Source organism: Anolis sagrei, chromosome X, assembly GCF_037176765.1.
Source record: "Anolis sagrei isolate rAnoSag1 chromosome X, rAnoSag1.mat, whole genome shotgun sequence".
NCBI classification, from domain to species: domain Eukaryota; kingdom Metazoa; phylum Chordata; class Lepidosauria; order Squamata; family Dactyloidae; genus Anolis; species Anolis sagrei.
Window position 1 is genome coordinate 81,697,239 of NC_090034.1, and position 26,082 is coordinate 81,723,320.

At 42.5% G+C, this 26,082-nt stretch overlaps 1 protein-coding gene across 5 annotated transcripts in view; it reads right to left on the reverse strand.

Moving 5' to 3' along the window:
* Positions 1–26,082, reverse strand: part of COL16A1 (collagen type XVI alpha 1 chain) — a 215,668-nt gene that overhangs the window by 3,700 nt on the left and 185,886 nt on the right. For all 5 annotated transcript variants that reach the window (XM_067460593.1, XM_060785720.2, XM_067460594.1 and 2 more), the window contains 14 exons: positions 23,381–23,416; positions 20,643–20,705; positions 18,400–18,471; positions 17,977–18,030; positions 17,117–17,161; positions 14,727–14,771; positions 14,278–14,331; positions 11,868–11,921; positions 7,930–7,980; positions 6,601–6,690; positions 4,834–4,869; positions 3,035–3,079; positions 2,708–2,896; positions 2,176–2,242 (listed from right to left, as the gene is read on the reverse strand). In XM_067460593.1, coding sequence (XP_067316694.1) covers positions 2,176–2,242; positions 2,708–2,896; positions 3,035–3,079; positions 4,834–4,869; positions 6,601–6,690; positions 7,930–7,980; positions 11,868–11,921; positions 14,278–14,331; positions 14,727–14,771; positions 17,117–17,161; positions 17,977–18,030; positions 18,400–18,471; positions 20,643–20,705; positions 23,381–23,416 — 901 coding nt within the window. The remainder of the gene's footprint in view (positions 1–2,175; positions 2,243–2,707; positions 2,897–3,034; positions 3,080–4,833; positions 4,870–6,600; positions 6,691–7,929; positions 7,981–11,867; positions 11,922–14,277; positions 14,332–14,726; positions 14,772–17,116; positions 17,162–17,976; positions 18,031–18,399; positions 18,472–20,642; positions 20,706–23,380; positions 23,417–26,082) is intronic.

Consider the following 26,082-nt stretch of genomic DNA (forward strand, 5'->3'; position numbering starts at 1 on the left):
GCACTCTTTGGCAGAGACGTCTCAAGACCTTGCAAAATTATAATTCATATGGTTCTATAGCCATGAGTCATGACAGTTTAAATGGTGCCAAAACTGCATTAAGTCTGCAGTGTAGATGTAGCCACCGATATGTTTTGCTTTTCTGGGAGCAGCAAAGCAACAGCAAAATATATTTTCCGCATTCTTGTGCCAGACAAAGATCTTTTTAAAAAATGTTTCCCAAGGATTCTTGAATGTTTTATAGCTGGTCTTAGTCATGTATTTATGGTGTCTGCAAGATTATACTGACTGCTGATTTTTATAGCTGCTGCTCCGGAGATTTTGTATTACCCTTTTATTCAATTTTATCATTTCTGTTTTTATTATTTTAAATGGTACACTGGTCTAGGAGTCTCGCACTGAAGGGTGCTTTATAAATCCACTGGAAAAAATAGATAAATCAATCCCTGCTTGGCGCACGGCGAGGAGGACAACAGAGTGCGTTTTTGCTCTGAAATGTGCGCCATGAAATATAACATACAGACAGAGAACACTTTCGGCTCTTAAAAGCACATCCACAGTGTCAATGGGAGCTATTTTGGAGAGAATGGAGCCATCATGGATTAACACTCTGGCCCTAAACCCTGAAATGGGGGTCTAAATTTTGAACATATTATATTTTTGTAGGTTGTGCATGTGCGCATATGTGGGGAGAGTCAGGCATTTTAGATCCCTCTGAAACTTATCCAGTTTTGGGTGAAATAATTGAGGCATTAGTGAGTGGAAGACTATTTAACAATACAGTCAGCCCCCCACATTTAGTACGGTTCGGGGCGCAAGATCCCCATGGAAATGGGGAAAAATGAAAAAAAATTAAAGCCTGAAATAACACTTTTCTAGGCATCTCTAGATCTAGTGGCACAGTGAGTTAAACCGCTGAGCTGCTGAACTGGCTGACTAAAATGTCGGAGGTTCAAATCTGGGGAGTGGGGTGAGCTCCCACTGTCAGCCCCAGCTTCTGCCAACCTATCAGTTCAAAAACATGCAAATGTGAGTAGATCAGTAGGTACCGCTCTGGTGGGAAGGTAACGGTGTTCCATGCAGTCATGTTAGCCACATGACCATGGAGGCATCTACAGACAACACCGGACCTTCAGCTTAGAAATGGAGATGAGCACCAACCCCTCGAGTCGGACATGACTGGACTCTAGGCATCTCTAGGTTCTTCTGCTGGAAACTGACCATCAAATTCCATTGGAGGAAATAGAGATTCTTAGAGAGATGCTATGCTTAGGAATCTCTATTTTATTCAGCATGACTTCTCATGAAAGTTGATCATACAGTTGCAATACAGTGTGGTTATATCTAGAAATCTCTAGTTTATTCAGAATGACATCCAGTGAAAGTTGACTGTAAAGTTGCTATGGAGGACCCAGACATTTCTAGAGAGATGCTATGCTTAGGAATCTAGTTTATTTAGCATGGTGAAAGTTGACTGTAGGGTAGCTCTGAAGGAACTAGATATTCCTAGAGAGGTGTTCTGTTTAGGAATATTCAGGTGATCCAGCATGGCTTCCAGCAGAAGTTGACCACAGAGTTGCCCTGGAGGACCTAGAGATTCCTAGAGTGATATCATATCTAGGAATCTTTAGTTTTTTCAGCATGGCTTCCAGTGGAAGCTGACCAGAGTTGGAATGGAGAACTTAGAGATTCCTAGAAATGCATTATCTCTGGGACATCCAGCAGGACTTTTAGTGGAAGTTGATCACAAAGTTGCAATGGAGGGCCTACAGATTTCTAGAGAGATGTTATCTTTAGGAATATCTAGATCATCTAGGATGACTTCCAGTGAAAGCTGCTTGTAGAGTTGCAATGAAAGACCTATATATAGCAATATTTAGGGAATTCAGCATGACTTCCAGCAGAGGTAGACCACAGTGTTGCACCAGAGGATCTAGAGATTCCTAGAGAAGTGTTATCTCTAGGAATCTCTAGCTTATCCAGCATGACCTCCAGCAGAGGTTATGCTCCATCTCCTCAATGCAAATTTTAACCACCATCTTGGAGTAGTGGTAGCAAGTCTGTGCAATGGCTTTTCCATGTGAACCCTTCACCCTTCCCAACAAGGATGTCATCTTCTCAAGACCTGTCTAAGTCCCCAACCTCCCTTTCCATGATCCAAATTTTGTTACCAACCATCAAACATTTTGTTCAGCTCTTGCCTGATGAACCTCCGGATTTCATCATAATTGACAACGTCTCCCTAGCAAGGAATGGAGAAAGAAGAAATGAAGTACAGTTAAGTCCTGACCACAACTCATTGCTCAACTTGAGAGTTTCCATGTCAATGGATTACTGAATCTCTCTGAAGAGCTGTCCAAGGTTCTGAACGTAGTTCACTGCTATGGTTCAGGATATTGGATAGCTCCACTAAAGCTTGATATTATCTAATCCTGAGAGTTTCAATAACAATGGATTAGTGAATCTTTCCTAGGAGCTGTCCAAGGTTCTGAACCTAGTTTACTCCTATGGTTCAGGACATTGAATAGCTCCACTAAAGCTTTGATATTACACAAAGATATTCTCATTACCCAATTGCATTCAGGACCTTGGATAGCTCCACAATGTCTCATATTTGGTGTAGATTCACTGTTCCTCTTACGCAAGAATTCCCCTCATATTCCCCTCCAGTCCTTTAAATATCTGGTGCAAATTTTCTATCTCTTACCATTGACCCAGGCAATCCTGGGTTCCCAGGGCTCCCTGAGGGTCCAGGAGGGCCAGGTTGACCTCTCTCTCCAGCAGGACCCCGTGGTCCAATGGGGCCCATTTCCCCACTCTTCCCAGGCCCTCCTGGCATCCCAGGTCTGCCTCTTTCTCCAGCGTGCCCTCTCTCCCCTGCTGATCCATGTTCTCCCTGAAAGAAAAAGAAATCAAGCTTAGGATGCTTATTCTCCTCAAGCCACAAGAAAAATCAAGTAATAAATGTATGAGGATGATGAAGATTCCTTTGGTATAGAATCTAACATTTCCAACAGTACTAGGTTCCACTTGCCTTTGGCCCAGTTGGTCCGATAGGGCCTGGCTTTCCTGGTGAGCCCTAAGAGAAATGGCAGAGAAGAAAGAATGACCATGGAGATAGGTTCACATACACAACATGCTTTGTTGCTGGTGAGAACTTGCTACTGTAGGGTTAATACTTGTCATTTCTAGGTCATAAATTAAACCTCATGGTAACACTGGGAAATAACCTAACCAGATCTGTGGTCCACCTATCTCATTGTCAGCTCTGGTGGACAGCAAAACATCTCAAAGTGTTGTTAACCCTGCCTAGAGGTCATTAGTATCCCTTGCTTGTAGTATCCCATGTAAATGCTAACATGGTCAACCCTATTGAGCTTCTGAAATTAGATAAGATCCATGTTTTCACAGCAATTCACATTGGCAAGCAGGAGTGGGATGAAGCATTATAAAGGAAAGTCCTGTCATTTGGGAGGAAGCGAGCCTGGTTTAGTAGTTGGAAAGCTGCACTCTGGCTCTGGAGACCAGGATTCAAATCCTCACTCTTCCATGGAACCCACTGGTCATCACCTTGGGCAGGTCACCCTCTCTCTCAAACCCAGAGGAAGTCCAGGGTGAACTGCCTCTGAATGAATCTTATCAGGGAATCCTGTAATATCTTCTCTGTAAAAGTTAGAAAAGACTTGAAGATCCACAATGAGGCCATTTGAGGACATCAAAATTCTTTCCTTGCATGTAGGGGTATGTGTTTGTATAGGGGATATATTGGAATCCAGTAGAAGAACTTTTGGGAGAATTCTCAAGTCCAGGAAACTTGATATCAGGGGTGTATATGAGTAGGTTCTTGTGGGTTTTTTCAGGCTATAGGGCCATGTTCTAGAGGCATTTATCCTGATGTTTCGCCTGCATCTATGGCAAGCATCCTCAGAAGTAGTGAGGTCTGTTGGAATTAGGACAATGGGTTTATATATCTGTGGAATGGCTGGGGTGGGGCAAAGAGCTCTTCTCTGCTGGAGCTAGGTGTGAATGTTTCAACTGACCACCTTCATTAGCATTTGAAGGCCTGCCTGAGCCTGGGGAATCTTTTGTTGAGAGGTGTTAAGATATGCCTGGTTGTTTCCTCTCTGCTGTTTTGCTGTTGTAATTTTAGTGTTTTTTAATACTGATAGCCAGATTTTGTTCATTTTCATGGTCTCTTCCTTTCTGTTGAAATTGTCCACATGCTTGTGGATTTCAATGGCTTCTCTGTGTAGTCTGACATGGTGGTTGTTGGTGTTGTCCAGCATTTCTGTGTTCTCAAATAATATGCTGTGTCCAGGCTGGTTCATCAGGTGCTCTGCTATGGCTGACTTCTCTGGTTGAAGTAATCTGCAGTGCCTTTCATGTTCCTTGATTTGTGTTTGGGTACTGCGTTTGGTGGTCCCTATTTAGACGATCCCTGTGCCCCACCCCAGCCATTCCACAGATATATAAACCCATTGTCCTAATTCCAACAGACCTCACTACCTCTGAGGATGCTTGCCATAGATGCAGGTGAAACGTCAGGAGAAATGCCTCTAGAACATGGCCCTATAGCCCGAAAAAACCCACAAGAACCTAGTGATTCCAGCCATGAAAGCCTTCGACAGGTGTATATGAGTGTTTGCAACTTGGGAATCCATATGAACTAGAGCTGCAAAGGGGGATTTCTTCCCCACTCCTCCAAGTATGGACAATACATGCCAGTTGGATTGGGAAGTCTGAACAGTTGGGTCGATAGAAAGAGATATCTTCACTTTAGGTGCTCAGCAGAGAGTAGATGTGAGGATTTGATTAAGATATTAATCACCATACCTCTTTGCCCACTTGTCCATCTGAGCCTGGCTCACCCTGGGGAACCGGAAAGGAAAGGAAAGAAAGAGATAGTTATTCCTACTTTATAAATTGGATTGATAGATATATAGCCTATTGTCTCCCTGGGTCAAGATGCAAACTGGCTTTTAACAACTCCTATTAAAAGAACACTTAATTAGACACATTAAAGAAACAAATTATATTCTACTATCTATCTGGCATATACAAGTATTATATATGTGCTATGGATATTACTATATATATGATCAATTATAGTCATCAAACACCATTTAAAAGAATTTAAAAATACTCAATGAGCAGCAAAAATGTTTAGAAGTCCAGCAGAACCATTTTGTATCTGGCTACTAACAAATATTTAGTTACTATATCATTCTAACCTAGGATTCTGTATAACAACTATGGGAAAACCATGAAGTTTGGAAATCGTGACGCAGGACTTGTAGGCTTTTAATTTGTATTATTGTTTTAATTGTTTTATAATTTTATATGGTACTAGCTGCCCCCCCTGCCACGCGTTGCTTTGGCTCAGTCTGGTGATCTGCAATATAAAGTAATGAGAAAGTGTTGGTTTCTAATATATGTAATTTCTTTATGTTCGTGGGTAAACAGTATTTCTTGCTGTTTCATTGTTAGTGTTGATGTGGAGATTGTTTGGTTTTCCTAATCGGGAACATGCAACATATAATTGTCCTTCTTTAGGGGTCCCTTTCACATCTATGATACTATATCTCTCTCTGTGTGAATCATATCTATCTATATCTATGGCTGGATGGCTATTTGTCAGGAGGGCTTTGATTACATTTTCTTGCCCTGGTGAAGGGAGTTGGACTGGATGGCCTTAAGTATTTTCTGATAGTCATGGGAGTTCTGTGTGGGAAGTTTGCCCCAATTCTGTCACTGGTGGGGTTCAGAATGCTCTGATTGTAGATGAACTACGAATCCCAGTAACTACAACTCACAAATGTCAAGGTCTATTTTCCCCAAACTACATCTGTGTTCATATTTCTGTGTATTGAGTGTTTGTGCCAAGTTTGGTCCAGATCCATCATTGTTTGAGTCCACTGTTCTCTCTGGATGTAGGTGAACTACAACTCCCAAGCTTAAGGTCAATGCCCACCAAACCCTTCCAATATTTTCTGTTGGTCATGGGAGTTCTGTGTGCCAAGTTTGGTTCAATTCCATCGTTGATGGAGTTCAGAATGCTCTTTGATTGTAGGCGAACTATAAATCCCAGCAACTACAACTCCCAAATGACAAAATCATAATTTTTTGAGTGATGGTCACTCCTTGTGCTGTGAGACATTTTGTTGTCAAATTTGGTGTGATTTCGTTCATTGGTTCTTTTGTTTTTAAGGCACTCATTATGCATTTATATATATATAGATGTTCATTGTTATGTGCACGATGCAGCATTGAATTTTTGCTGTAGTTTGTAAGCCGCCCTGAGTCCCCTTTGGGGTGAGAAGGGTGGGGTATAAATATAGTAAATAAATAAATAAAACAAGAAGTCAGTTGCTGAACAAAAAAAGACCTTGCTGGTGGGATCTACCAAAGTAGGCCCATTGGATCAATGGAGTTTCCACCCATATGTCAACCCACCAATCAACAGTTGATTTGATTGGTTTACTCTAGCTGGGACTAGCCAATAGGATCTAGGTCTCTTATCTATTGTAACCCAAAAGACTTTGCTAGACATATGTTCCTAGAGAGATCCAAGGGATTTCTATCTAAGCATGTTTCATTCACCGGTGGTCCTGGGTGACCAGGTGGTCCTGGTTGGCCTGGGATCCCAGCAAGGCCTCTTTCTCCAGTGGAACCTCTTTCTCCTTTCAGCCCCTGGAAAAGAGAAGAGGAAAACATCTCAGGAACTTCTGAAGACCATCAATCATTTCCAGACTCTGGCCTAACTCCTTATACAAATATATTAGGTATCAATGGGTGATAGGAGAGTGTTTGTTCACACAGTCAAGACTCGTGTCTCATGCATCTCTTTTCCATTCTTTTCTTATCTGTCCATTTCAACATTTGGAGATTAGGAGGTTTAAATTTAAGTTGGGAATTCCTTGGGTTGGTCCATGTTAGTGAATCCACTCCAGATTTGCTTTAAATAAGCTGCCTAAAGTACTGAATGTATTGAAAGGAGTGGGTTCAGCAACCTGGATAACTCCTTCCAAGACTGGATCTACAGTGCCATATAATCCAGTTTCTGAATCCAGATTATCTGCTTTGAACTGGATCATATAAGTCTAAACTGCTATATAATCTAGTCCATAAACTTTTTAAACAGAGGGCCAGGTCACAGTCCCTCAAACTCTTGGAGGGCCGGATTATAATTTGAAAAACAATGAATGAATTCCTATGCACACTGCACATATCTTATTTGTAGTGCAAAAACACTTAAAAACAATACAATAATTAAAATGAAGAACCATTTCAACAAATATAAAAGTATTAGTATTTCAATGGGGAGTGTGGGCCTACTTTTGGCTGATGAGATAGGATTGTTGTGTGCTTTCAAGTCATTTCAGACTTAGGTTGACCCTGAGCGAGGGCCGGGTAAATGACCTTGGAGGGCCGCATCCGGCCCCAGGCCTTAGTTTGAGGACCCCTGATCTAGTTCAAAGCAGATAATCTGGATTCAAGAACTGGATTATATAGCAGTGTAGATGGGGCCTAAGATCCAAAACTGATTTGCAGAACCACCAACTATGACTGCCTTTCAAGCTGGAGGCCATATGTCCAACAGACAATGTATTCCTATTGCTTTCCCTGCTTGGGTAGAAGAGGGACAGACGTGTTGTCAAAAGGATCAATACAACAGCTGTAAAGCTGGATGGCAAAACACACAGCAGGTGCAGCAATGTATTCTCTCAACGCTGCTTTTGAAATTCCCAGTGCATTTTGAGACAAAACAAGGCAAACTGCCAGACATGACTTAAAGGCACATAAAAGCAGCACCCATAGATCTGTAAGGCAGGCATTTTGCAACGTGGCTGTTTTACCAAGTGGGGTCAGGAGGCCTTTCCACTCCATAGATACAAAAAGGAAACCAACTGGGTTTGCTGAGATACTCACCACTCCAGCAAGACCAGCTGGGCCAGGTTGACCGGGGCTTCCAGGTGGACCCTGAAAAGAAACATGGCCTGTTGAAAATGGGGATTAGGACACAGATCTAGGATGAGGAGCATTGGTGGTGCAATGATGCAAAACCCTTTTGCCAGCTTAACTGCTGACCTGAAGGTCGGCGATTCAAATCCGCAAGACGGGGTGAGCTCCCATCTGTCAGGTCCAGGTGATGTGTTACCATCCTGTGGGAGGCGTCTCTCATGTGGGGACATGAGAGATGCCTCCCACAGGATGGTAACACATCCGGGCAACGTCTCTGCAGACGGCCAACTCTCTCTTCTCTCACACCAGAAGCGACTTGCAGTTTCTCAAGTCACTTCTGAAACAATAAAAAAAAGTTCATTCATAAGTTTTATTCCGTTTCGGGAGCAGGTTTTCTTTGCCTTTTGGTTCATCCAGGGCTTACAAGACACATCAGGAATAGGGTTGTGCGTGAATACCATTTCCTTCGGTACCTGCGGCACCTTCGGGAGCTCGTAACGGGACTCCCAACACAAAATCCTGCTCTATACAAAAGCAAGCAGGAGCCAATCATGACTCCCCTTCTTCTTTTGTGAGCCCTTCCTGCATATCTTTAACCGTTTATTGAAACCCAGGTTTTCTCTGCAGACTGAGAGGGAAGTATCACAGGAAAAGTGGTATCTTAAGTAACTCTGCTGCTTTTAATCTAGGTCTTAATGGAGGATACAAGAGCAAATGATGCCATTGACTAAAATGATGGGAAGGGGAGGGGAATTGTCCCCCCCCCCCCCATTGCTGCCAATGGACCGAAAGTAGATTTTTCAGCTGAAAACACCCTTTGGGAAAGGTACCTTTTTTCGGGAAGTGCCTGAAAACAGATATGTAGGGCTTCCAGTATCTGGCAAGCAGAAATGAATCACAATTCACCCCAAATGCATAAGCCTAATCCGGAACCCCTCTGACCTGCTCCAAATCCAAATTGTAAAAAAGTTATCCAAAATCAATGGTAAAGCAGAAGAATCTAGAGTTGGTCATTAAAATTCCAAAACTGTGAAAGAGAAGTCCTACAAGGTATCTTTTAAGGGCTGTTTTGCAAAGTCAAGGGCAGTCCTATTCCTTATCCAAATAACAACAGAAGGCCATCGAAGGGAGGTGGGTCGCTTTGTTTTTAATTCAAAAGGAGGCATTTGGAAGAGGGGAATGCAAGCTCTCTCACATCGACCTGTTTCTGCTGTCGATGCTACAAATCAAACCTCATTCTCCCAGCATATTTTCCACAGGTCAGATGCCTCATCCTTTCCATTGGTAGTGCTCATTATGGATTTTCAAAAAATGCTTGCAGGAATGGGGCAAAAAAGAAAGAAAGAGTACACAACTAAATGGATTTCCCTATACAGTATTCATCCAAAGTGGCATCCAAAGTGGTGTCGAACTCCATTAATTTGACAGTATACATGCATCACTTCAATTCATATCCCAGATATTTTGCCATAAGTTACAACGAGGAGAAATGTATGGGTCTCACCAAAACCTGCAATTTGGTATTTCATATCACTGCCAAATTGCAGGTTTTGGTGAGACCCACACTTTGAATTTCTTAAATGAGACTCAGAGCAACTAACACAGAGATTGGCTGTGTAGAACTTAATAAAAATAAAAAATAAAAAAGATGGAAATTATAGTCAAATGCACCCATCACAAGGGGTACACTTGACTATAACTCCCATCTCTCTCTCTTTTTTTTTAATGATGTTCTACAAGGCCAATATCTGTGTTAGTTGCTTTGAGTGTCATTTAAGAGAGGAAAGAAGGGTATAAATAAATAATCAATGACCAACACATATTTTGGTGCTTCAAATGTTAGACCTGTTTCTGGGTATACTTGATCTGCTGATTCCAAAAATGGCACCCTATCAGCTCTAATTTTTGAGATTACAGAACATATACTATCTGCCAGTTACCATCTGCGTGCCCATAGAAAACCATGATGACCATATCTAAGAAACAAAGCCTGATTGGGTCTATCCAATGCAATTTTCCAAATCAGTGCCCTAAATAACCCCAGGAATAGATACCAAGAAAAGAACTGTTGGGCTGTGTAATACTAATGCTGCTGATGAAGTCTGGGTTGAAGTGGGTCTCACGTTTCCAACATCTAAAGATTCAGATTTAGGACCATATTATATGGTCGTAAGGGAGCTCAAAGGGCCCCTTGTTGGCACAGTGGGTTAAACTACTGAGCTGCTGAACTTGCTGACTGAAAGGTTGGCTGTTCGAATCCTGGGGAGTGGGGTAAGCTTCTGCTGTTAGCCCCAGCTTCTGCCAACAAGCAGTTCGAAAACATACAAGTATGAATAGATCAATAGGTATCGCTCTGGCGGGAAGGTACTGGTGCTCCATGCAGTCATGCTGGCCACATGAACTTGGAGGTGTCTATGGACAATGCCATCTCTACAGCTTAGAAATAGAGATGAGAACCACCCCCCAGAATTAGACACAACTACACTTAATGTCATGGGAAACCTTTACCTTTACCTTTAAGGCAGTGTTTCTCAACCTGGGGGTCGGGACCATCAGAAAACACAGTATTTTCTGTTGGTCACGGGGGTTCTGTGAGGGAAGTTTGGCCCAATTCTATCGTTGGCAGGGTTCAGAATGCTCTTTGATTGTGGGTGAACTATAAATCCCAGCAACTAAAACTCCCAAATGTCAAGGTCTTTTTTCCCCAAACTCCATCAGTGTTCACATTTGGGCATATTGAGTATTTGTGCCAAGTTTGGTCCAGATCCATCATAGTTTGAGTCCACAGTGCCCTCTGGAAGTAGGTGAACTACAACTCCAAAACTCAAGGCCAATGCCCACCAAACCCTTCCAGTATTTTCTGTTGGTCATGGGAGTTCTGTGTGCCAAGTTTGGTTCAATTCCATCACTGGTGGAGTTGAGAATGCTCTTTGAATGTGGGTGAACTATAAATCCCAGCAACTACCACTCCCAAATGACAAAATCAATACCCCCCCCCCAACTCCACCAGTATTTAAATTTGGGCTTATAGGACATTTGTGCCAAATTTGGTCCAGTGAATGAAAATACCTCCTGCATATCAGATATTTACATGACAATTCATAACAGGAGCATGTAGTAGCAACAAACATATTTTATGGTTGGGGGTCACCACAATATGAGGAACTGTATTAAGGGGTCTCGACATTAGGAAAGTTGAGAAACACTGTTTTAAGGGATCTCAAAAGGCCATCTATTACAATCATGAAAACATTAACAATTAAAGCACACTGGAGGGATAACCATCTAACTTAAAGCCCTCCAAAAAAAAAAGGAAGTTTTCCTTCCTTCTAAAGCAGGAAAGCATTTTAAATTGCCTATAAAAATTAGCCCAATCCATATAGAGTCTGTTTATGGTGAACAAATTCAATTGAAACCAATACACAGAATGCAACTCAATAATTTTCTAACATTTTCCAATAGAACTTAATGAAATAAGGTCTTGAATTGAAGCCAGAATCTGCAACTGAAATGGATTATACCCTGCATTTGCAGGTGTTCCAAAAGCCCCATTGTCCCACCGGAGTGGGTGGTACTGGTTTTGTTTTGCCATTTTTGCTTGTGTCAACGCTGAATGGCAGACGGTGCTGCTGACTTTCAAATAATGACAGTTTTACAAAGCATGGGGTTGGGATGGAGAGGAGGGAGACCATTTCAAACAGAGCTGTTAACTAATTGTGTTGCGTTTTATGCAGTGACTCACACAAACCCACAGACCACGGCTCTTGGATGCCAAGTTGGAGCTGGCCTTAGAAGTGGCTCACATTGCCAGCACCCACAGTTTTACGGATGCCTTTGCCACACAGCTATAAACCAGTCCAGTAAAAAAACAAAAAGAAATGGCAACAAGAAGGATTTTGACTTACAAGATGTCCAGGAGGACCTGGTCTGCCTTGGGGTCCCATTGGGCCTGGCTCTCCCTGGAGAAATGAAAGAAAAGAGAGAGAGATACAGAAGAAGTCAGAAGAAGGGCATCTTGCTTTGTAGTTCTTCTTGGAACAGAACCTGGAGATATATCCACATGACACTTTGGTACCATTTGCATAATTTTCTGATGCAATCCTTGGATATGTATATAGTTTGGTGTGGTTCTTAGCATCCTCTACTAGAGATCCCAGAGTTTTCAGTTGAGTGGAGTGCACTAAAGAGGTCTAAGGATCTCATCCACCTATAAAAAGTCTAAACATATATGCACATGCATACATATGTTTGCCTGTTTGTGACACAAAGACTGTTACTAGGTGAAGTGGCCCTCCGCGATGTCAATGGGAAAGAAAGGTGACTTGTGTATTAGAGGGAAAGGAGTAGGGAGGGAAGGGAAAGAGTTACAAAGAGAGCCTGCTCATAGACTTGTAAGATAGCCCTTCTCAGAATTGGAGGAGGGAGAAGTAGCTGGGCAGCAGTCCCACTGATGCCAGAGTAAAACTATAGTAAAACTACTCGCCATCCCCTGTCATGTGTTGCTGTGGCCCAGTCTGTATATATATGTGTTTTGTGTGTGTATATATGTGTATATATATTTGTGTATATGTATATATGTGGTTATGTGCATGCATTGCATTTTTATTTATTTATTGGCTTTTTAAGTTTCTTCTGCTGCGTTTTCCAGTGTTTTTATGAGTGATGGTCATTTGTTGGCCTGATAGGTGCATTGTGTCCAACTTTGCTGTCAATTTGCCCAGTGGTTTTTGAGTTATGCTAATCAGACAAACGAACATTACATTTTTATTTATATAGACTAGCTGTACCCACCACGCGTTGCTGTGGCCAATCTTCTCTCTTTCTCTCTTTCTGTCTTTCTTTCTTTCTCTCCTCCCCCCCCTTTCCTCCTCTCCTTCCTTCCTTTTCTACCTCTTTCCTTCCTTCCCCTCCCTTTTTCTTTCTCTCTTTTCTTCCTTCTCTACCTATTTTTGAACTGTAACTACCAGCAGTCCTACTGATTTATCTGTCTACCTACTATCTATCTCTATCTAATCTATATATCTTATTTATCTGGAGGATTACGGGGAGTTGCAGTCCAGGAATACGAAATAGGAAATATGTATGGATTGGGATGCTCTCAAAGAAATCCAAGGAGAAGCAAGCTTGCAGCTTGGAAGCAGTACATTTGGAGCATCCTCCTCCCCTAAAGGGCCTGGTCTAGGGGATGCTGGGAGTTGTCATTTTTGCGCATGCGCTGTATCATCATTTAGATTTTTTGGGTTTTTAAGTCCTTTCTGCTGTTTTATGGGAGCGGTTCATGAGTGATGGTCACTCGTTGGTCTGTTAGGGGTGTGGTGTCAACATTTTGTGTCAATTTGTCCAGTGGTTTTTGAGTTATGTTAATCCCTATATCTATATAAATAAAAATGTAATGTTCATTTGTGGGATTAACAGAACTCAAAAACCACTGGGCGAATTGACACCAAATTTGGACACACGACACCTAACAACCCAATGTATGTCCTTCGCTCATAAAACACTGAAAAACACAGCAGAAGGGACTTAAAAAGCCCCCAAAGCGAAATGACGAAAAGTTAAATGACAATACAGAAAAAAGGGAAGAAAGAGGGAAGGAAGGGGAGAAAAGAAAGAAAGAGGGAGGGAGGGAAAGAAAGAAGGAAATGGAGAAGGAAGGAAGGAAAGATGCAGAGAAGGAAGAAAGGAGAGAAAGAGGGGGGGAAAGAAAAGAGGGGAAGGAAGGAAAGTTAGAGAAGGAAGGAAGGAGAGAAGGAAAGGGAAAAAGGGAAAGAAGGAAGGAAAGAGGGAGAGAAGGAAGGGGGGAATATGTAGAGAAAGAGGGAGGGAAGGAAAGAGAGAAGGAAGAAAAGAGATAGCAGAAGAGAAAGAAAAAGGGGGAAGGAAGGAAAGAGATAGAGAAGGGAGGAAGAAGAGAAGGAAAGACGGAAAGGAAGGAAGGGAATTAAGGAAGGAGGGAAAGAAGGAGAGAAAAGGAGAAGGTTGGCCACAGCAAAACGTGGCGGGTACAGCTAGTAGAGAGATAAATCCCATAACTTCACATTGGATAGATCTATGGGAGTGAAAGTAAAACCATAGTTCTACAAGGCAACTGAGAATATAGCAGTAAAGAGATTCAAGCATCTCACTTAAACTACAAATCCCCGGATTTCGTATTAGATAGATCCATAGCAAAGTGGAGGCATCCTGTGGATGGTTGTCTTCTAGCATAAACTGATGACCAAGAGCTATGTTTATGATGGCAAATATCTAAGTTTTTAAACCCACAGATGTTCTCGTGTCCTGTAAGGACAGTTTTGTCCTGGTGTCAGAACTCACCTCGGCTCCTGTTCGGCCTGTATTGCCTGGGGGTCCTGGATTGCCACAGTCACCCTAGGAAGCAATAGGTAGTCATCAGCATTTTTTCTGCTCAGAAACATAATGTGTCTGCACAGAAATATTATTTTCCATGTTTAGTGTTCTATTCAGCACAGGATATGTGGCATATTTCTGACCAAAAATTGCTATTCTCCGCACAAAATAACCCCAGGTGATTTGTTTTTCCCCAGGTAGGCAAATTCTGAATACTGAACTCTCCCATTCAAGGACCTTCTTTTGCAGCAAAACTAAAATGACTTTGTTAACTCATTACTTTCTCACAAAAGAAGATTTGCAAAGATTTGTGCCCCTCGACAAGGGCCCTTAAAAGAGTGTTTCAGTGCCTGAACCTATGTTTTACTTACCTTTTACTGTTTGTTTCAATGCTAGTCATTGACCAAGAATCATACCTTTTGTCCTGGGAGGCCAGGATGTCCTGTTTTTCCTTTGAAGCCCTATAGTGAATGAAATAATAATAATTAAAAGGTTTCAATCGAGAAATCTTGTTTTGACCTCACTCTAACTTCCAAGGTTCAATGCGATGGAATCATGGGAGTTGTAGTTATACAAGGTTCTTGCCTTCTCTGCCAAAGAAGGCTAGTACCTCATCACACTACAGATGCCAGGATTCCATTACATTGTGCTATGCAGTTAAAGTGTTGCCAGACTGGATTAATTCTACAGGACAGACGAGCATTTCTCAACCTAGGGGTCGGGACCCCTGGGGAGGTCATGAGGAAGTTTCAGAAAACACATATTTCTGATGGTCTAAGGAACTCCTTTTGCAGAGAAGGCTGAAGATCTCTTCGCCTGTCCTCCTCTTCCTTTTGGAAGCAGAAGGTGAGTCTTCCCACTGAAAGCTCTCCTCCTGCTGTGATTGGCCAGCCTCTCAGCTGGCCTCTCAGTCAAGGGAAGGGCTGTTTCTGAGACTCCGAGTGAGGAAGGGAGAGCAGGCATGCCCCGCAAATGGCAGCGTGGTGAAAAATTTGTGCCAAATTTGGTCCCAGATTCATAGTAGTTTGGGTCCACAGCTCCCCTAAATCACTATCAATTCTTCCCAAATTACTCTAGTATTTTCTGTTGATCATGAGGATTCTGTGTGGGAAGTTTGGCTCAATTCTATCATTGGTGGGCCTCAAGGGGCCATTTGATTGTGGGTGAACTATAAATTCCAGCAATGACAACTCACAAATGTCAAGGTCTATTTCCCCCAAACTCTATCAGTGTTCACATTTTGGTATATACCAAAATGAATACTCAATTTTGGTATATTGAGTATTCATGCCAAATTTGGTCCAGATCCATCATTGTTTGAGTCCACAAATGTAGGTGGATATAGGTGAACTACAACTCCAAAACTCAAGCTCAATGATCACCAAACCCTTCCAGTATTTTCTGATCGTCATGGAAGTTCTGTGTGCCAATTTTGGTTCCATTCAATTGTTGGTGGAGTTCAGAATGCTCTTTGAATGTAGGTTAACTATAACTTCCAGCGACTAGAACTCCCAAATGACAAAATCAGCCCCCCCCCCCCAACTCCACCAGTATTCAAATTTGGGCATATCGGGTATTTGTGTTAAATTTGGTCCAGTGAATGAAAATACATCCTGCATATCAGATATTTACAGTACGATTCATAACATTAGCAAAATTATAGTTATGAAGTATCAACAAAAATAATGTTATGGTGGCGGGGGGGGGGGGGTCACCACAACATGAGGAGCTGCATTAAGGGTCACGCATTAGGAAGATTGAGAACCACTGGTTTAGATGAACCCTTTGTCTCTTTTAAGGCTGCCAATTGATGGAGACCACATCTCCCTTCTGACTATGAATGAAAGAACCCAATTTCAGTTCCTTATTTTTCCAAGCATCCATTTAATTGGGTCCAGTTTTTTTTTACTTTCAAAAGCCTGCATGAATATATATAATATATACACACACATACAAATTTGTATGCCCATACCTACTAATTTTTATATGCGTACTTTCCAAGCCTATGCCTTTTTGCAATCATTTCCCACATCATAATGCAATTCTCTGTGCCATTCCTATTATTGTGTATGCTAACTCCTCATGCTAAATTGCACACTTGCTCCTAACAAGTCCACCTTTCTGAAGGGAAGTCAATAATGCTAAATTGAACAAAGAACGAAAGAAAATCAGCGTACGAATTGGTTCCGGTTTGCTTGCTGGTTTGGAGAGTATCAATTTGTTAAAGTTGCATGAAAGGTTCAGCAAGATTAATTCCTCAATGGTCTCTGGCTTTCCTGTTTTGCTTTGAGAACAACATTCGCTTGATCTGAACTAATCAGGTCATTTTGCAAAATGAAAAAAATAAGAGTCACCGCTTCTTAATATCTCTAGGCTAAGCCTTTATAAATAGTGCAGCAAATGGATTGAAACATTGGCAGTCCCGCTGCCTTCTTTACTACCCTTCTTTTGATAGAGAAAGTCAGACTTTTATTATTTGGTTTCCTGTGTTCTTCCACCTGGGTGAGATGATGGGTTTTGCACATTTTTAACATAAGGATGTATTTGTAAAATAATAATTTGTGCAAGAACTTTGGGGGTTTTTTTGTAACCCCCCCCCCATAAAATAGAAAACTAAACAAAACTTTGATGCTCTTTTTGCTCTTATTGAAAGGAAAAATATCTCAATGATGTTGACCAATTTCCCTCCATTATCATATCTCAGTGACGACTGAGGCAATGGTCCCTAGCTTTCTGTGAAAAGGGAGCATGTGAAAGAAAAGTTTGTTGAGAAGGAGTTCTGCTATTCCTAGATCCAGAAACTTACTGGAGGCCCCATCCTTCCTGGTGGTCCTGCAGGTCCAGTGTCACCCTAGAATGAAGCAGAGAGTTCCACTTACATTTGGTAAATTTGCGTGTTTTCTTGCCTTCCCACCTCCATGAATGAATGCAGAACGGGTGGCCAATGGTGACTGAGGCCTCCCTTATCAGTCATACAACAAATCCACTCCAGGTTATAAAGAGCTGTCCAGGTGCTGAAAGTACTTTGGATAGCTTCTCCAAGGGCAATCTCAATCTGGAGAGATTTGTCATCTCACTAGTCATCAGTTTACCATGGGAGCCTCCAGTGGAGCAATAGGTTACACCCTTGTGCCGGCAGGACTGACGACCGACAGGTCGCAGGTTTGAATCCGGGGAGAATCTGGGTGAGCTCCCTCTGTCCGTTCCGGCTCCCCATGCGGGGACATGAGAGAAGCCTCCCACAAGGATGGTAAAACATCAAAACATCTGGGCGTCCCCTGGGCAATGTCCTTGCAGACGGCCAATTCTCCCACACCAGAAGCAACTTGCAGTTTCTCAAGTCACTCCTGACATAAAAAAAGAACTTTACCATGGTCCCCTGGCATTTAAGGGCCGTATTGAAGTCTCAATCATAAGCAAAGTTGACCTCAAGAGTTTGAAAAGGCGCCAAGGACCATTTTCTCCAACCCTGAAAAATGGCCACAGACCCTTCACTCTAACAACCTCCAAGGAAGAAAAGCCCATCATTTTTTTAAGTAGTCAGACAACCTGAAGGGCACAAGACACACTCTATTTCCTTCCCAAGTTCTCTCTTTCATTTTTGATAAAGGATACAAAGTAATTTGTAGGTGAAGAAACCCCAATATTGAGAGAACTTGCACTCACCCGTAGGCCTGGTTTTCCATCCTTTCCATCTAGTCCATCCAAACCAGGTGGACCCTAGAAGAAAGCTCAAGTTAGAAGTACATATGTACTTTGGCCAAGTTATACATATTAAGTTAATGACCTACATGTTGACTCACAATGTAATGACTGATTAAATCTACCCAAACAAATGCCAATAAAAAAGTTACTTTTTGCCCCAAAGCAAGATATTCAGCAGGACAACAATGGGGGCATTTATGTTATTTCTTGCCAGGGGGTGGCGGTCATCTCAAGGACTCCCCAAAGAGCCAGATATGGCACTGAGCCCATGGACCGAAAAGGTCACAGGTTAATACAAGATGCTTTACATCTTGGTTATGCTGTCTCTTATTTTCCCCATTGGATTCTCTAAACTGCTGTGACCACTGGGCTCATTAGACCTACTTGCATTCCTGGAGGTCCTGCAGCTCCTGGTGGGCCACTCATTCCAGGAGAACCACGCATCCCTTCGCTACCCTGCAAACCCAAACAAACACCATGTGATTAAACTACAGTGTGCTGGTTCATATATAAAGAAAGACAGAGCACATTATGCCAAAAGAGAGAGATGGGGATAATATAAAAGGATTTGGCTGCAAGATGCATCTGGAAGAAACACTAACTGGCTACTATGAATGTGTTTGTGGAGAAGGGATCAGAAATGCACCAATGCTTTCCATTTTCCTCTCATAATTGTCTATAGCTATGATTCCAGTGATGCCAGTAGAGTAGTGAAAGCACTCCATTCTTAATCCGGACTGTAAAAGAGCTAAATAGGTTCCGGACCTTGGTATAACTCCTTGAAGCCAGCAAAAACCTGGAATGGATTCTCACTGCCCAAATGACATGGGAGACTTTCCAGTGAGCCTTTGCCTCTCAAAATATCTATTTCCAAGAAATGTGTGTGTTATAATTGTGTGAAACAGCAGAAAACGGGAAAGCACATGAACAAGGCAGATTATACAACTGTGCACCGTTTTCAGGGACCTCAACCACAGTAGACTCACTGAATCAACTGTTGGTTGAGTCAAACCCCATTGGTTCAGTGGGTCTCCTTGTATTGGGAATATCCAATAGGAACTAGCCCTAGGGATCTTCCAGGTAGGTTGCTCCAGCTGAGTACCAGAAGTCTCTGAAATGTGATGTTGCAGATGTTGGACAGATGCTGCCACAAATGTGCCCCATTTAGGTCCAGATGGAGAAACCAAGATTTGTTGGATCTCCAAGCAAATATTTTTACTAGGTGGGCTCCAAACTCCAACGTTGCCCAAGACAAATCTGTTTTGAGATATTGAATGTAGAAGTGACATTGACAGTAAGAGCAAACAACAACAACAACAACAGCTGGAAAAATGGAAGACAGGAACACAGGTAAGTCGACTACATCATGGAAACCATTGGATGCCTTGAATTTGCAAAGCTGTTTGTAAGAGGACATCTCCAATATTTCTCATTCATAAAGTCATCATAAGTTGAAAATGAGCAATTAGCCATTCAAATAATGTAATTCTCTTTTGAGATCTTTCCACCTTTTTAAGTGTAAGATCACAAAATCTCTAGGAATGCAGTCCTGACCATGAGCAGCAGATGTCAGTAGAAGCCAAGTAGAAGTCTAGAGGAGGCATGGCTCCATTTTTACTTCTTCTGGTGGCATTATTCCTTCTTCACTGCAACTCAATAGCTTCTGTCCTTTAGAAGGAACACTACAGCTTTTGGGGTGGCTTCCTGAGAAGATAAACTATGGTGGCCCATTTTCTTCAACAAATGCCCATGAGGATAGTTCCAGAATGAATTGGGATGCAAGGAGAGGAGAGAAGTATCTTTTTTTTGGGGGGGGGGGGGTCTGTTTGGCTTGCCCAGAGCTGTCTGAGAATTATGTGGATGAGCAAACAAAGATCTAGGAAAGCCCACATCACAAATTATTCCAGATCTCCTAACATATCACTTTTCAAGAAGTCCACAGATTTCCATTCTCTGGGTAGTGTGCAAAAGCTCTAATAGTGAGGATCTGTCTCACTATTTGCCTTTCTGCCCTTTGTATTCTGATCCAAGAACCAAAATCCTGGGGTTTATTCTTCACCTCCTTCAGACCAACACTGTGTCCGAAAAGATTTTCTATCTCTTGGCTGACACTAACCCCGTGGTTACTCACAAGGTGTCTCTTTTTGCCCTAGCAGCACAGAAAATCCGGGCAAAACTAATCTCTGATATTGCAGTTGACTGTGCTGGGGATGCATTCAACAAATAGTGGCTGTTTATGTAGTTTTAATAATGCTGTATCTATTTGCTTTTACTTGGTTTTTAATTACGCAGGTATGAGTCTATACATTATGTAGTATTTTAAAGGTACATTTTGACTTCGATATATGTAGCATTTTAATTATTTATAGGATTTTATTGTGTATTTTATGTTGTGTTTGGTGGTCTGGTGTTCATGTATTTATTTATTTGCCTTGCCTTGTATGTGAAAGACCTATGGTCTAAGCATCAAATAAACTATTACTATTACTCTAACACAGTCCGTCTTTCTCCATCTCCTTCCTTCCTTCCTTCCTTCCTTCCTTCCTTCCTTCCTTCTTTCCTTCTTTCCTATCTATCTATCTATCTATCTATCTATCTATCTATCTATCTGAACTGTACCAACTCACCTTTTCTGCCGGAGGTCCTGGAGGTCCAGTTGGTCCCGCCTTGCCTGGGAAACCTGGAGGCCCCTAAAAGCAAAAACACAACAACAAGTTGTGGTTTCCTATAATTTAAGTCAATTGGCATTCAAACCACAATTGGCAAAGTGTGGTCTATGGACCATGGAAGGTCTCCAAGGTGGTTTGAAGGTCCAAAGAGCCACTTCACTATTTGCTTTCATTTATTTCCTTCTCCTTTCTACAACTACACCCCTAAGAGAATGCAGGAGACAATCTTGCTCTTCTCTTTACCCCCCATGGCGTTTCAGTCTTTTTTTTTTAAGACCAACAGTTCGCAGATTAAAACCAGGACAAGTGCAACTGAGCTATATCAGAGAGCAATCAAAATGGCAAAAGTTATGGATGAAGAAGAGCACACAAATTAGAAGAGGCTGCAGCAGTTTGCTTAGGCTTAAGTCCACTGGAAAGGGTCCGATTCCCCCTCTTCTCCTCTGCAGAGTCAATTAAGTGCAAATTCCTTTTGCAGTTTTGAACTCAGTTTGTAATATGTGAGTTCAAAGAGGAGAAAGTTGGAAAGAAAACGAGATTTTAAAAGCATCCGAAAAAGCAGAATGACAGAGGACTAAAACAAGATAGCCTCTGCTAAATTGGGACAGTTTGATCCAATTCCATTAGGGGTGCATTGGGAGGGATAGCCAATAATCCAGAAGACACGAGCAGAATGCAAAACAATCTTATCAGATTAGAGAGAAGGGCCAAAACAAACAATATGAAGCTCAACAGGGACAAAGGCAAGATACTTCACTTAGGAAGAAAAAATGAAATGCAAAGTTATAGAATGGGGGACGCCTGGCTTGACAGCAGTATGTGTGAAAAAGATCTTGGAGTCCTCATGGGAAACAAGTTAAACATGAGTTAACAATGTCATGCGGCAGCTTAAAAAGCCAATGGGATTTTGGCCTGAATAAATAGGAGTCTAGTGTGTAGATCCAGGGAAGTCATGCTACCCCTCTATTCTGCTTTGGTCAGACCACACCTGGAATCACACTGTGTCCAGTTCTGGGCACCACAAATGAAGAGAAATGTTGACAAGCTGGAATGTGTCCAGAGGAGGGCAACTACAATGATCAAGGGTTTGTAGAACAAGCCCTATGAGGAACGGTTTAAAGAGCTGAGCATGCTTAGCCTTCAGAAGAGAAGGCTGAGAGGAGACATGATGAGGGTCATGTATAAATATGTGAGGGGAAGTCATAGGGAGGAGGGAGCCCCCGGTGGCGCAGTGGGTTAAACCCCTATGATGGCAGGACTGAAGACCAACAGGTCGCAGGTTCAAATCCGGGGAGAGGCGGATGAGCTCCCTCTATCAGCTCCAGCTCCTCATGCGGGGACATGAGAGAAGCCTCCCACAAGGATGATAAAAACATCAAATCATCCCGGCGTCCCCTGGGCAACGTCCTTGCAGACGGCCAATTCTCTCACACCAGAAGCGACTTGCAGTTTCTCAAGTCGCTCCTGACACTACAATAAATAAATAGGGAGGTGGAAGCAAGCTTGTTTCCTGCTGCCCTGGAGACTAGGATGTGGAGCAATGGCTTCAAACTACAGGAAAGGAAATTCCACCTGAACAGTAGAGCTGTTTAGCAGTGGAACTCTCTCTCTCTGCCCCAGAGTGTGGTGGAGGCTTTTAAACAGAGGCTGGATGGGCATCTGTCAGGGGTGCTTTGAATGAAATTTTCCTGCTTCTTGGCAGGGGGTTGGATTGGATGGCCCACGAGGTCTCTTTCAACTCAAGGATTCTGATTCGATGATTCTATACTGGGCCTGGAAAGTGTGCACTTTAATAAAAGAAAGCAAGATAAAATAGTGTAAACAAATCAGAAGGTAGGAGAGAGCTGATCCTACCTAAAGGCAGCTCCAAGCAGCTATTTATGTACGAAGCAAGAAAGTCAATGTATTGGAGTGCTGTATAAGAAAAAATATGAATCTTGCTATATGTCAGAATTACACAGACTGAGTAAATGTGCATAATTTCCATTCTCCTGCTTATATGTAGGGAGAAGGATTAAAGCTACGCAGAGCACGAAATCTCGACTCCTATCCCTCCCTGCATGTTTTCAAGCATATCTTTGCGACTATAAAAGAGAGAAACTTGCTTATCTATTGCTCAAGAGCCTTCAAAAGCCAAGCCTCCCTTGTGCTGAATTGCTCCGCACAGAGAGGAAACCGCCTCGGCAACTCGCTTCTGAACAGAGATAGCTTGCGTTTGCTTAAAGCTCGTGGCATGTTAGTTTCCTGGCAGAGCCCTTCAATGCCTGTATTACAAGGGAGCGGTAAAGAAAGCAGCTTTGGGGTCATATTTTCCTTCTCCTCCTTCCAACAGATCATTCAAAACCTCTTTCAGAGCACTCCCGTCCTAAGCTTTTCATCTCTTTCCCGAAAACCTCCCAGCCCTGTAATATATCAGACAAAAGCCGAGATTATTTATTTCTTCTTACACCTTCATTGCCTTCCTTGAAAAGGAGGCGAGGAAGGAACCCTTCCTTCTCAATCTGATTCCTTTTCTAGGATGCTGCTTTATCAAAGATAACCCCGAAACCTCTTCCGAATCCCGAGGAGAGGAGGCAAATCTGATATTGCTTGCTTTTGTGCAATGCTTTCGTGTCAGCACACATGGAGCTCTATGATAAATCCCATTGCCCCCCAGAATCACACCCTTTCCACTTGGGATGCGGCACAGTACTTACCGGTGGTCCTGGGAAACCAGGTTGGCCTTGAAATCCCTAGGAATAAAAGTAGTTTGGATCAAATGGAGATCAATCGTGAGCCAAGTCACACTGGACTGCAGAAATACTTGTCCAAACTGAGTAGAATGAATGCCATATATTGGTGCTACAGGAAGTCCCCAAGTTACAAACATCCAACTTACAAATGATTCATAGTTAAGAATGGGACTAAGACCACAGGAAGTGAGAGAAATCTACCCCTTGGAAGAAAGGGAAATCCACTCCTGGAAGAGTTGTTATTATTATTATTATTATTATTATTATTTTGTATCAAAAGCATTGTATAAATCAGTGGTTCTCAACCTGGGGGTCGGGACCCCTGGAGGGGTCACGAGGGAATGTCAGAGGGGTCACTAATGACCACCAGAAAGCACAGTATTTTCTGTTGGTCATGGGGGCTCTATGTGGGAAGTTTGGCCCAATTCTGTCATTGGTGGGGTCCAGAATGCTCTTTGATTGTAGGCGAACTACAAATCCCAGCAACTACAACGCCCAAAATGTCAAGGACTATTTCCCCCAAACTCCACCAGTATTCACATTTGGGCATGTTGAGTAGTCGTGCCAAGTTTGGTCCAGATCCATCATCATTTGAGTTCACAGTGCTCTCTGGATGTAGGCGAACTACAACTCCAAAACTCAAGGTCAATGCCCACCAAAACCTTCCAATATTTTCTGTTTGCCATGGGAGTTCTGTGTGTCAAGTTTGGTTCAATTCCATTGTTGGTAGAGTTCAGAATACTCTTTTGATTGCAGGTGAACTACAAATCCCAGCAACCACAACTCCCAAATGACAAAATCACCCCCCCTCCCCAACCCCACCTGTATTCAAATTTGGGCGTATTGGGTATTTGTGCTAAATTTGGTCTACTGAATGAATCGTATCAGATATTTACATTACGATTGATAACAGTAGCAAAATGACAGTTATGAAGTAGGAAGGAAAATAATTTTAGGGTTGGGGGTCATCACAACATGAGGAATTGTATTAAGGGGTCGCAGCATGAGGAAGGTTGAGAATCCCTGGTATAAATTAATATAAAACGATAAAAATAGAAGGAGTGCAGGTGGCTAAATATCTTTTGACCAAAAACGGGCAACAGCAATGGCATTGTCTGTAGCCTCCAGCAATTCTTCCTCTGTACATGAGGCAGGGCATAATGGACAAGCATACAGATGCGGAGTTGTCTGTTCTGCTCCACAGTCACATAAGATGTGGGATTCTTTTAGGTAGTGCTGTTTTGCCAGGTTGTCTTTTGTTCTGCCCACTCCACTTCTGAGTCTGTTCAGAGACTTCAAAATTGCCCATTCTTGGTTTGCCCCTGGAGGAAGACCATCATGGGGAGCCATCCAGTTGGGATTTCCTGGCCTAGCTGCCCAGAGGGATACCCTTGCTGGTGCTGGGGAGATGCCAAGAGGAGTGGTAGTTCTCATAGAGCTTTTCCTTGATTTGAGTCTACTGGGAGGAGGCTGGTAGCCATGCAGTGGATGGCTTTCACAGTGTTCAACTTTATTTCTCTCACATTTAGCAGCAACTTACCATCGCACATTGGGGGGGGGGGGGGGGGGGGGCAACGCCAGCTAGCTTGTAGAGTCTATAAACAGGTGTAGGTTTAAGACATCCTGTGATTATTCTGCATGTTTCATTCAATGCTATGTTCACTTGCATTGAATGAAACATGCAGAATAATCACAGGATGACTTAAACCTATACCTGTTGATAAACTCTACAAGCTAGCTGGCATTAGAGTTATTATCATGGAGGAAAGGGGTCTCAGTTGAAGCTGCATCCCACAACAAGCCACATTTTTCAAAATCTAATTCTCACAGGGACAGAAAGTGAGGTGAAATCTTCTGAACAGGGCCACAGACAGCAAAACATACACCACAGAGGTGTTAATCCTTCCCTATGTGACCCAAAGCTTTTTTGTATGTGTATATATAGCTGGGGAGCCCCCGGTGGCGCAGTGGGTTAAAGCACTGAGCTGCTGAGCTTGTTGATCGAAAGGTCGCAGGTTCGATTCCGGGGAGCGGCGTGAGCTTCCGCTGTCAGCCCTAGCTTCTGCCAACCTAGCAGTTCGAAAACATGCAAATGTGAGTAGATCAGTAGGTACCGCTCCGGCGGGAAGGTAACACCGCTCCATGCAGTCTTGCCGGCCACATGACCTTGGAGGTGTCTACGGACAACGCTGGTTCTTCGGCTTAGAAATGGAGATGAGCACCACACCCCAGAGTCAGACATGACTGGACTTAATGTCAGGGGACTACCTTTACCTATATATAGCTGGAGCTATACTTAAAATGTACCTGTTCTGACTTACATACAAATTCAACTTAAGAACAATCCTATATGACCTATCTTGTTCATAACTTGGGGACAGCCTGTATATACATTATTTATTATTTATTTATTTAAAACATTTATATTCTGCCTTTTTCACCCCAAAGGGGACTCAGGACAGAGCACAGCATATGCATGGCAAACACTCAATGCCAGGACAAGGATTCATATAAGCATACATATTGATATTGATTGTTCTACTTGGTTTTATATTTAAATTGATTGTTTTTAAATTGTATTTTATGTCTTTGATATTGACTGTAAACCGCTCCAGGTCGCCTGTGGGCTGAGAGCGGCAGTATATAAATGTAGTACATAATAAATA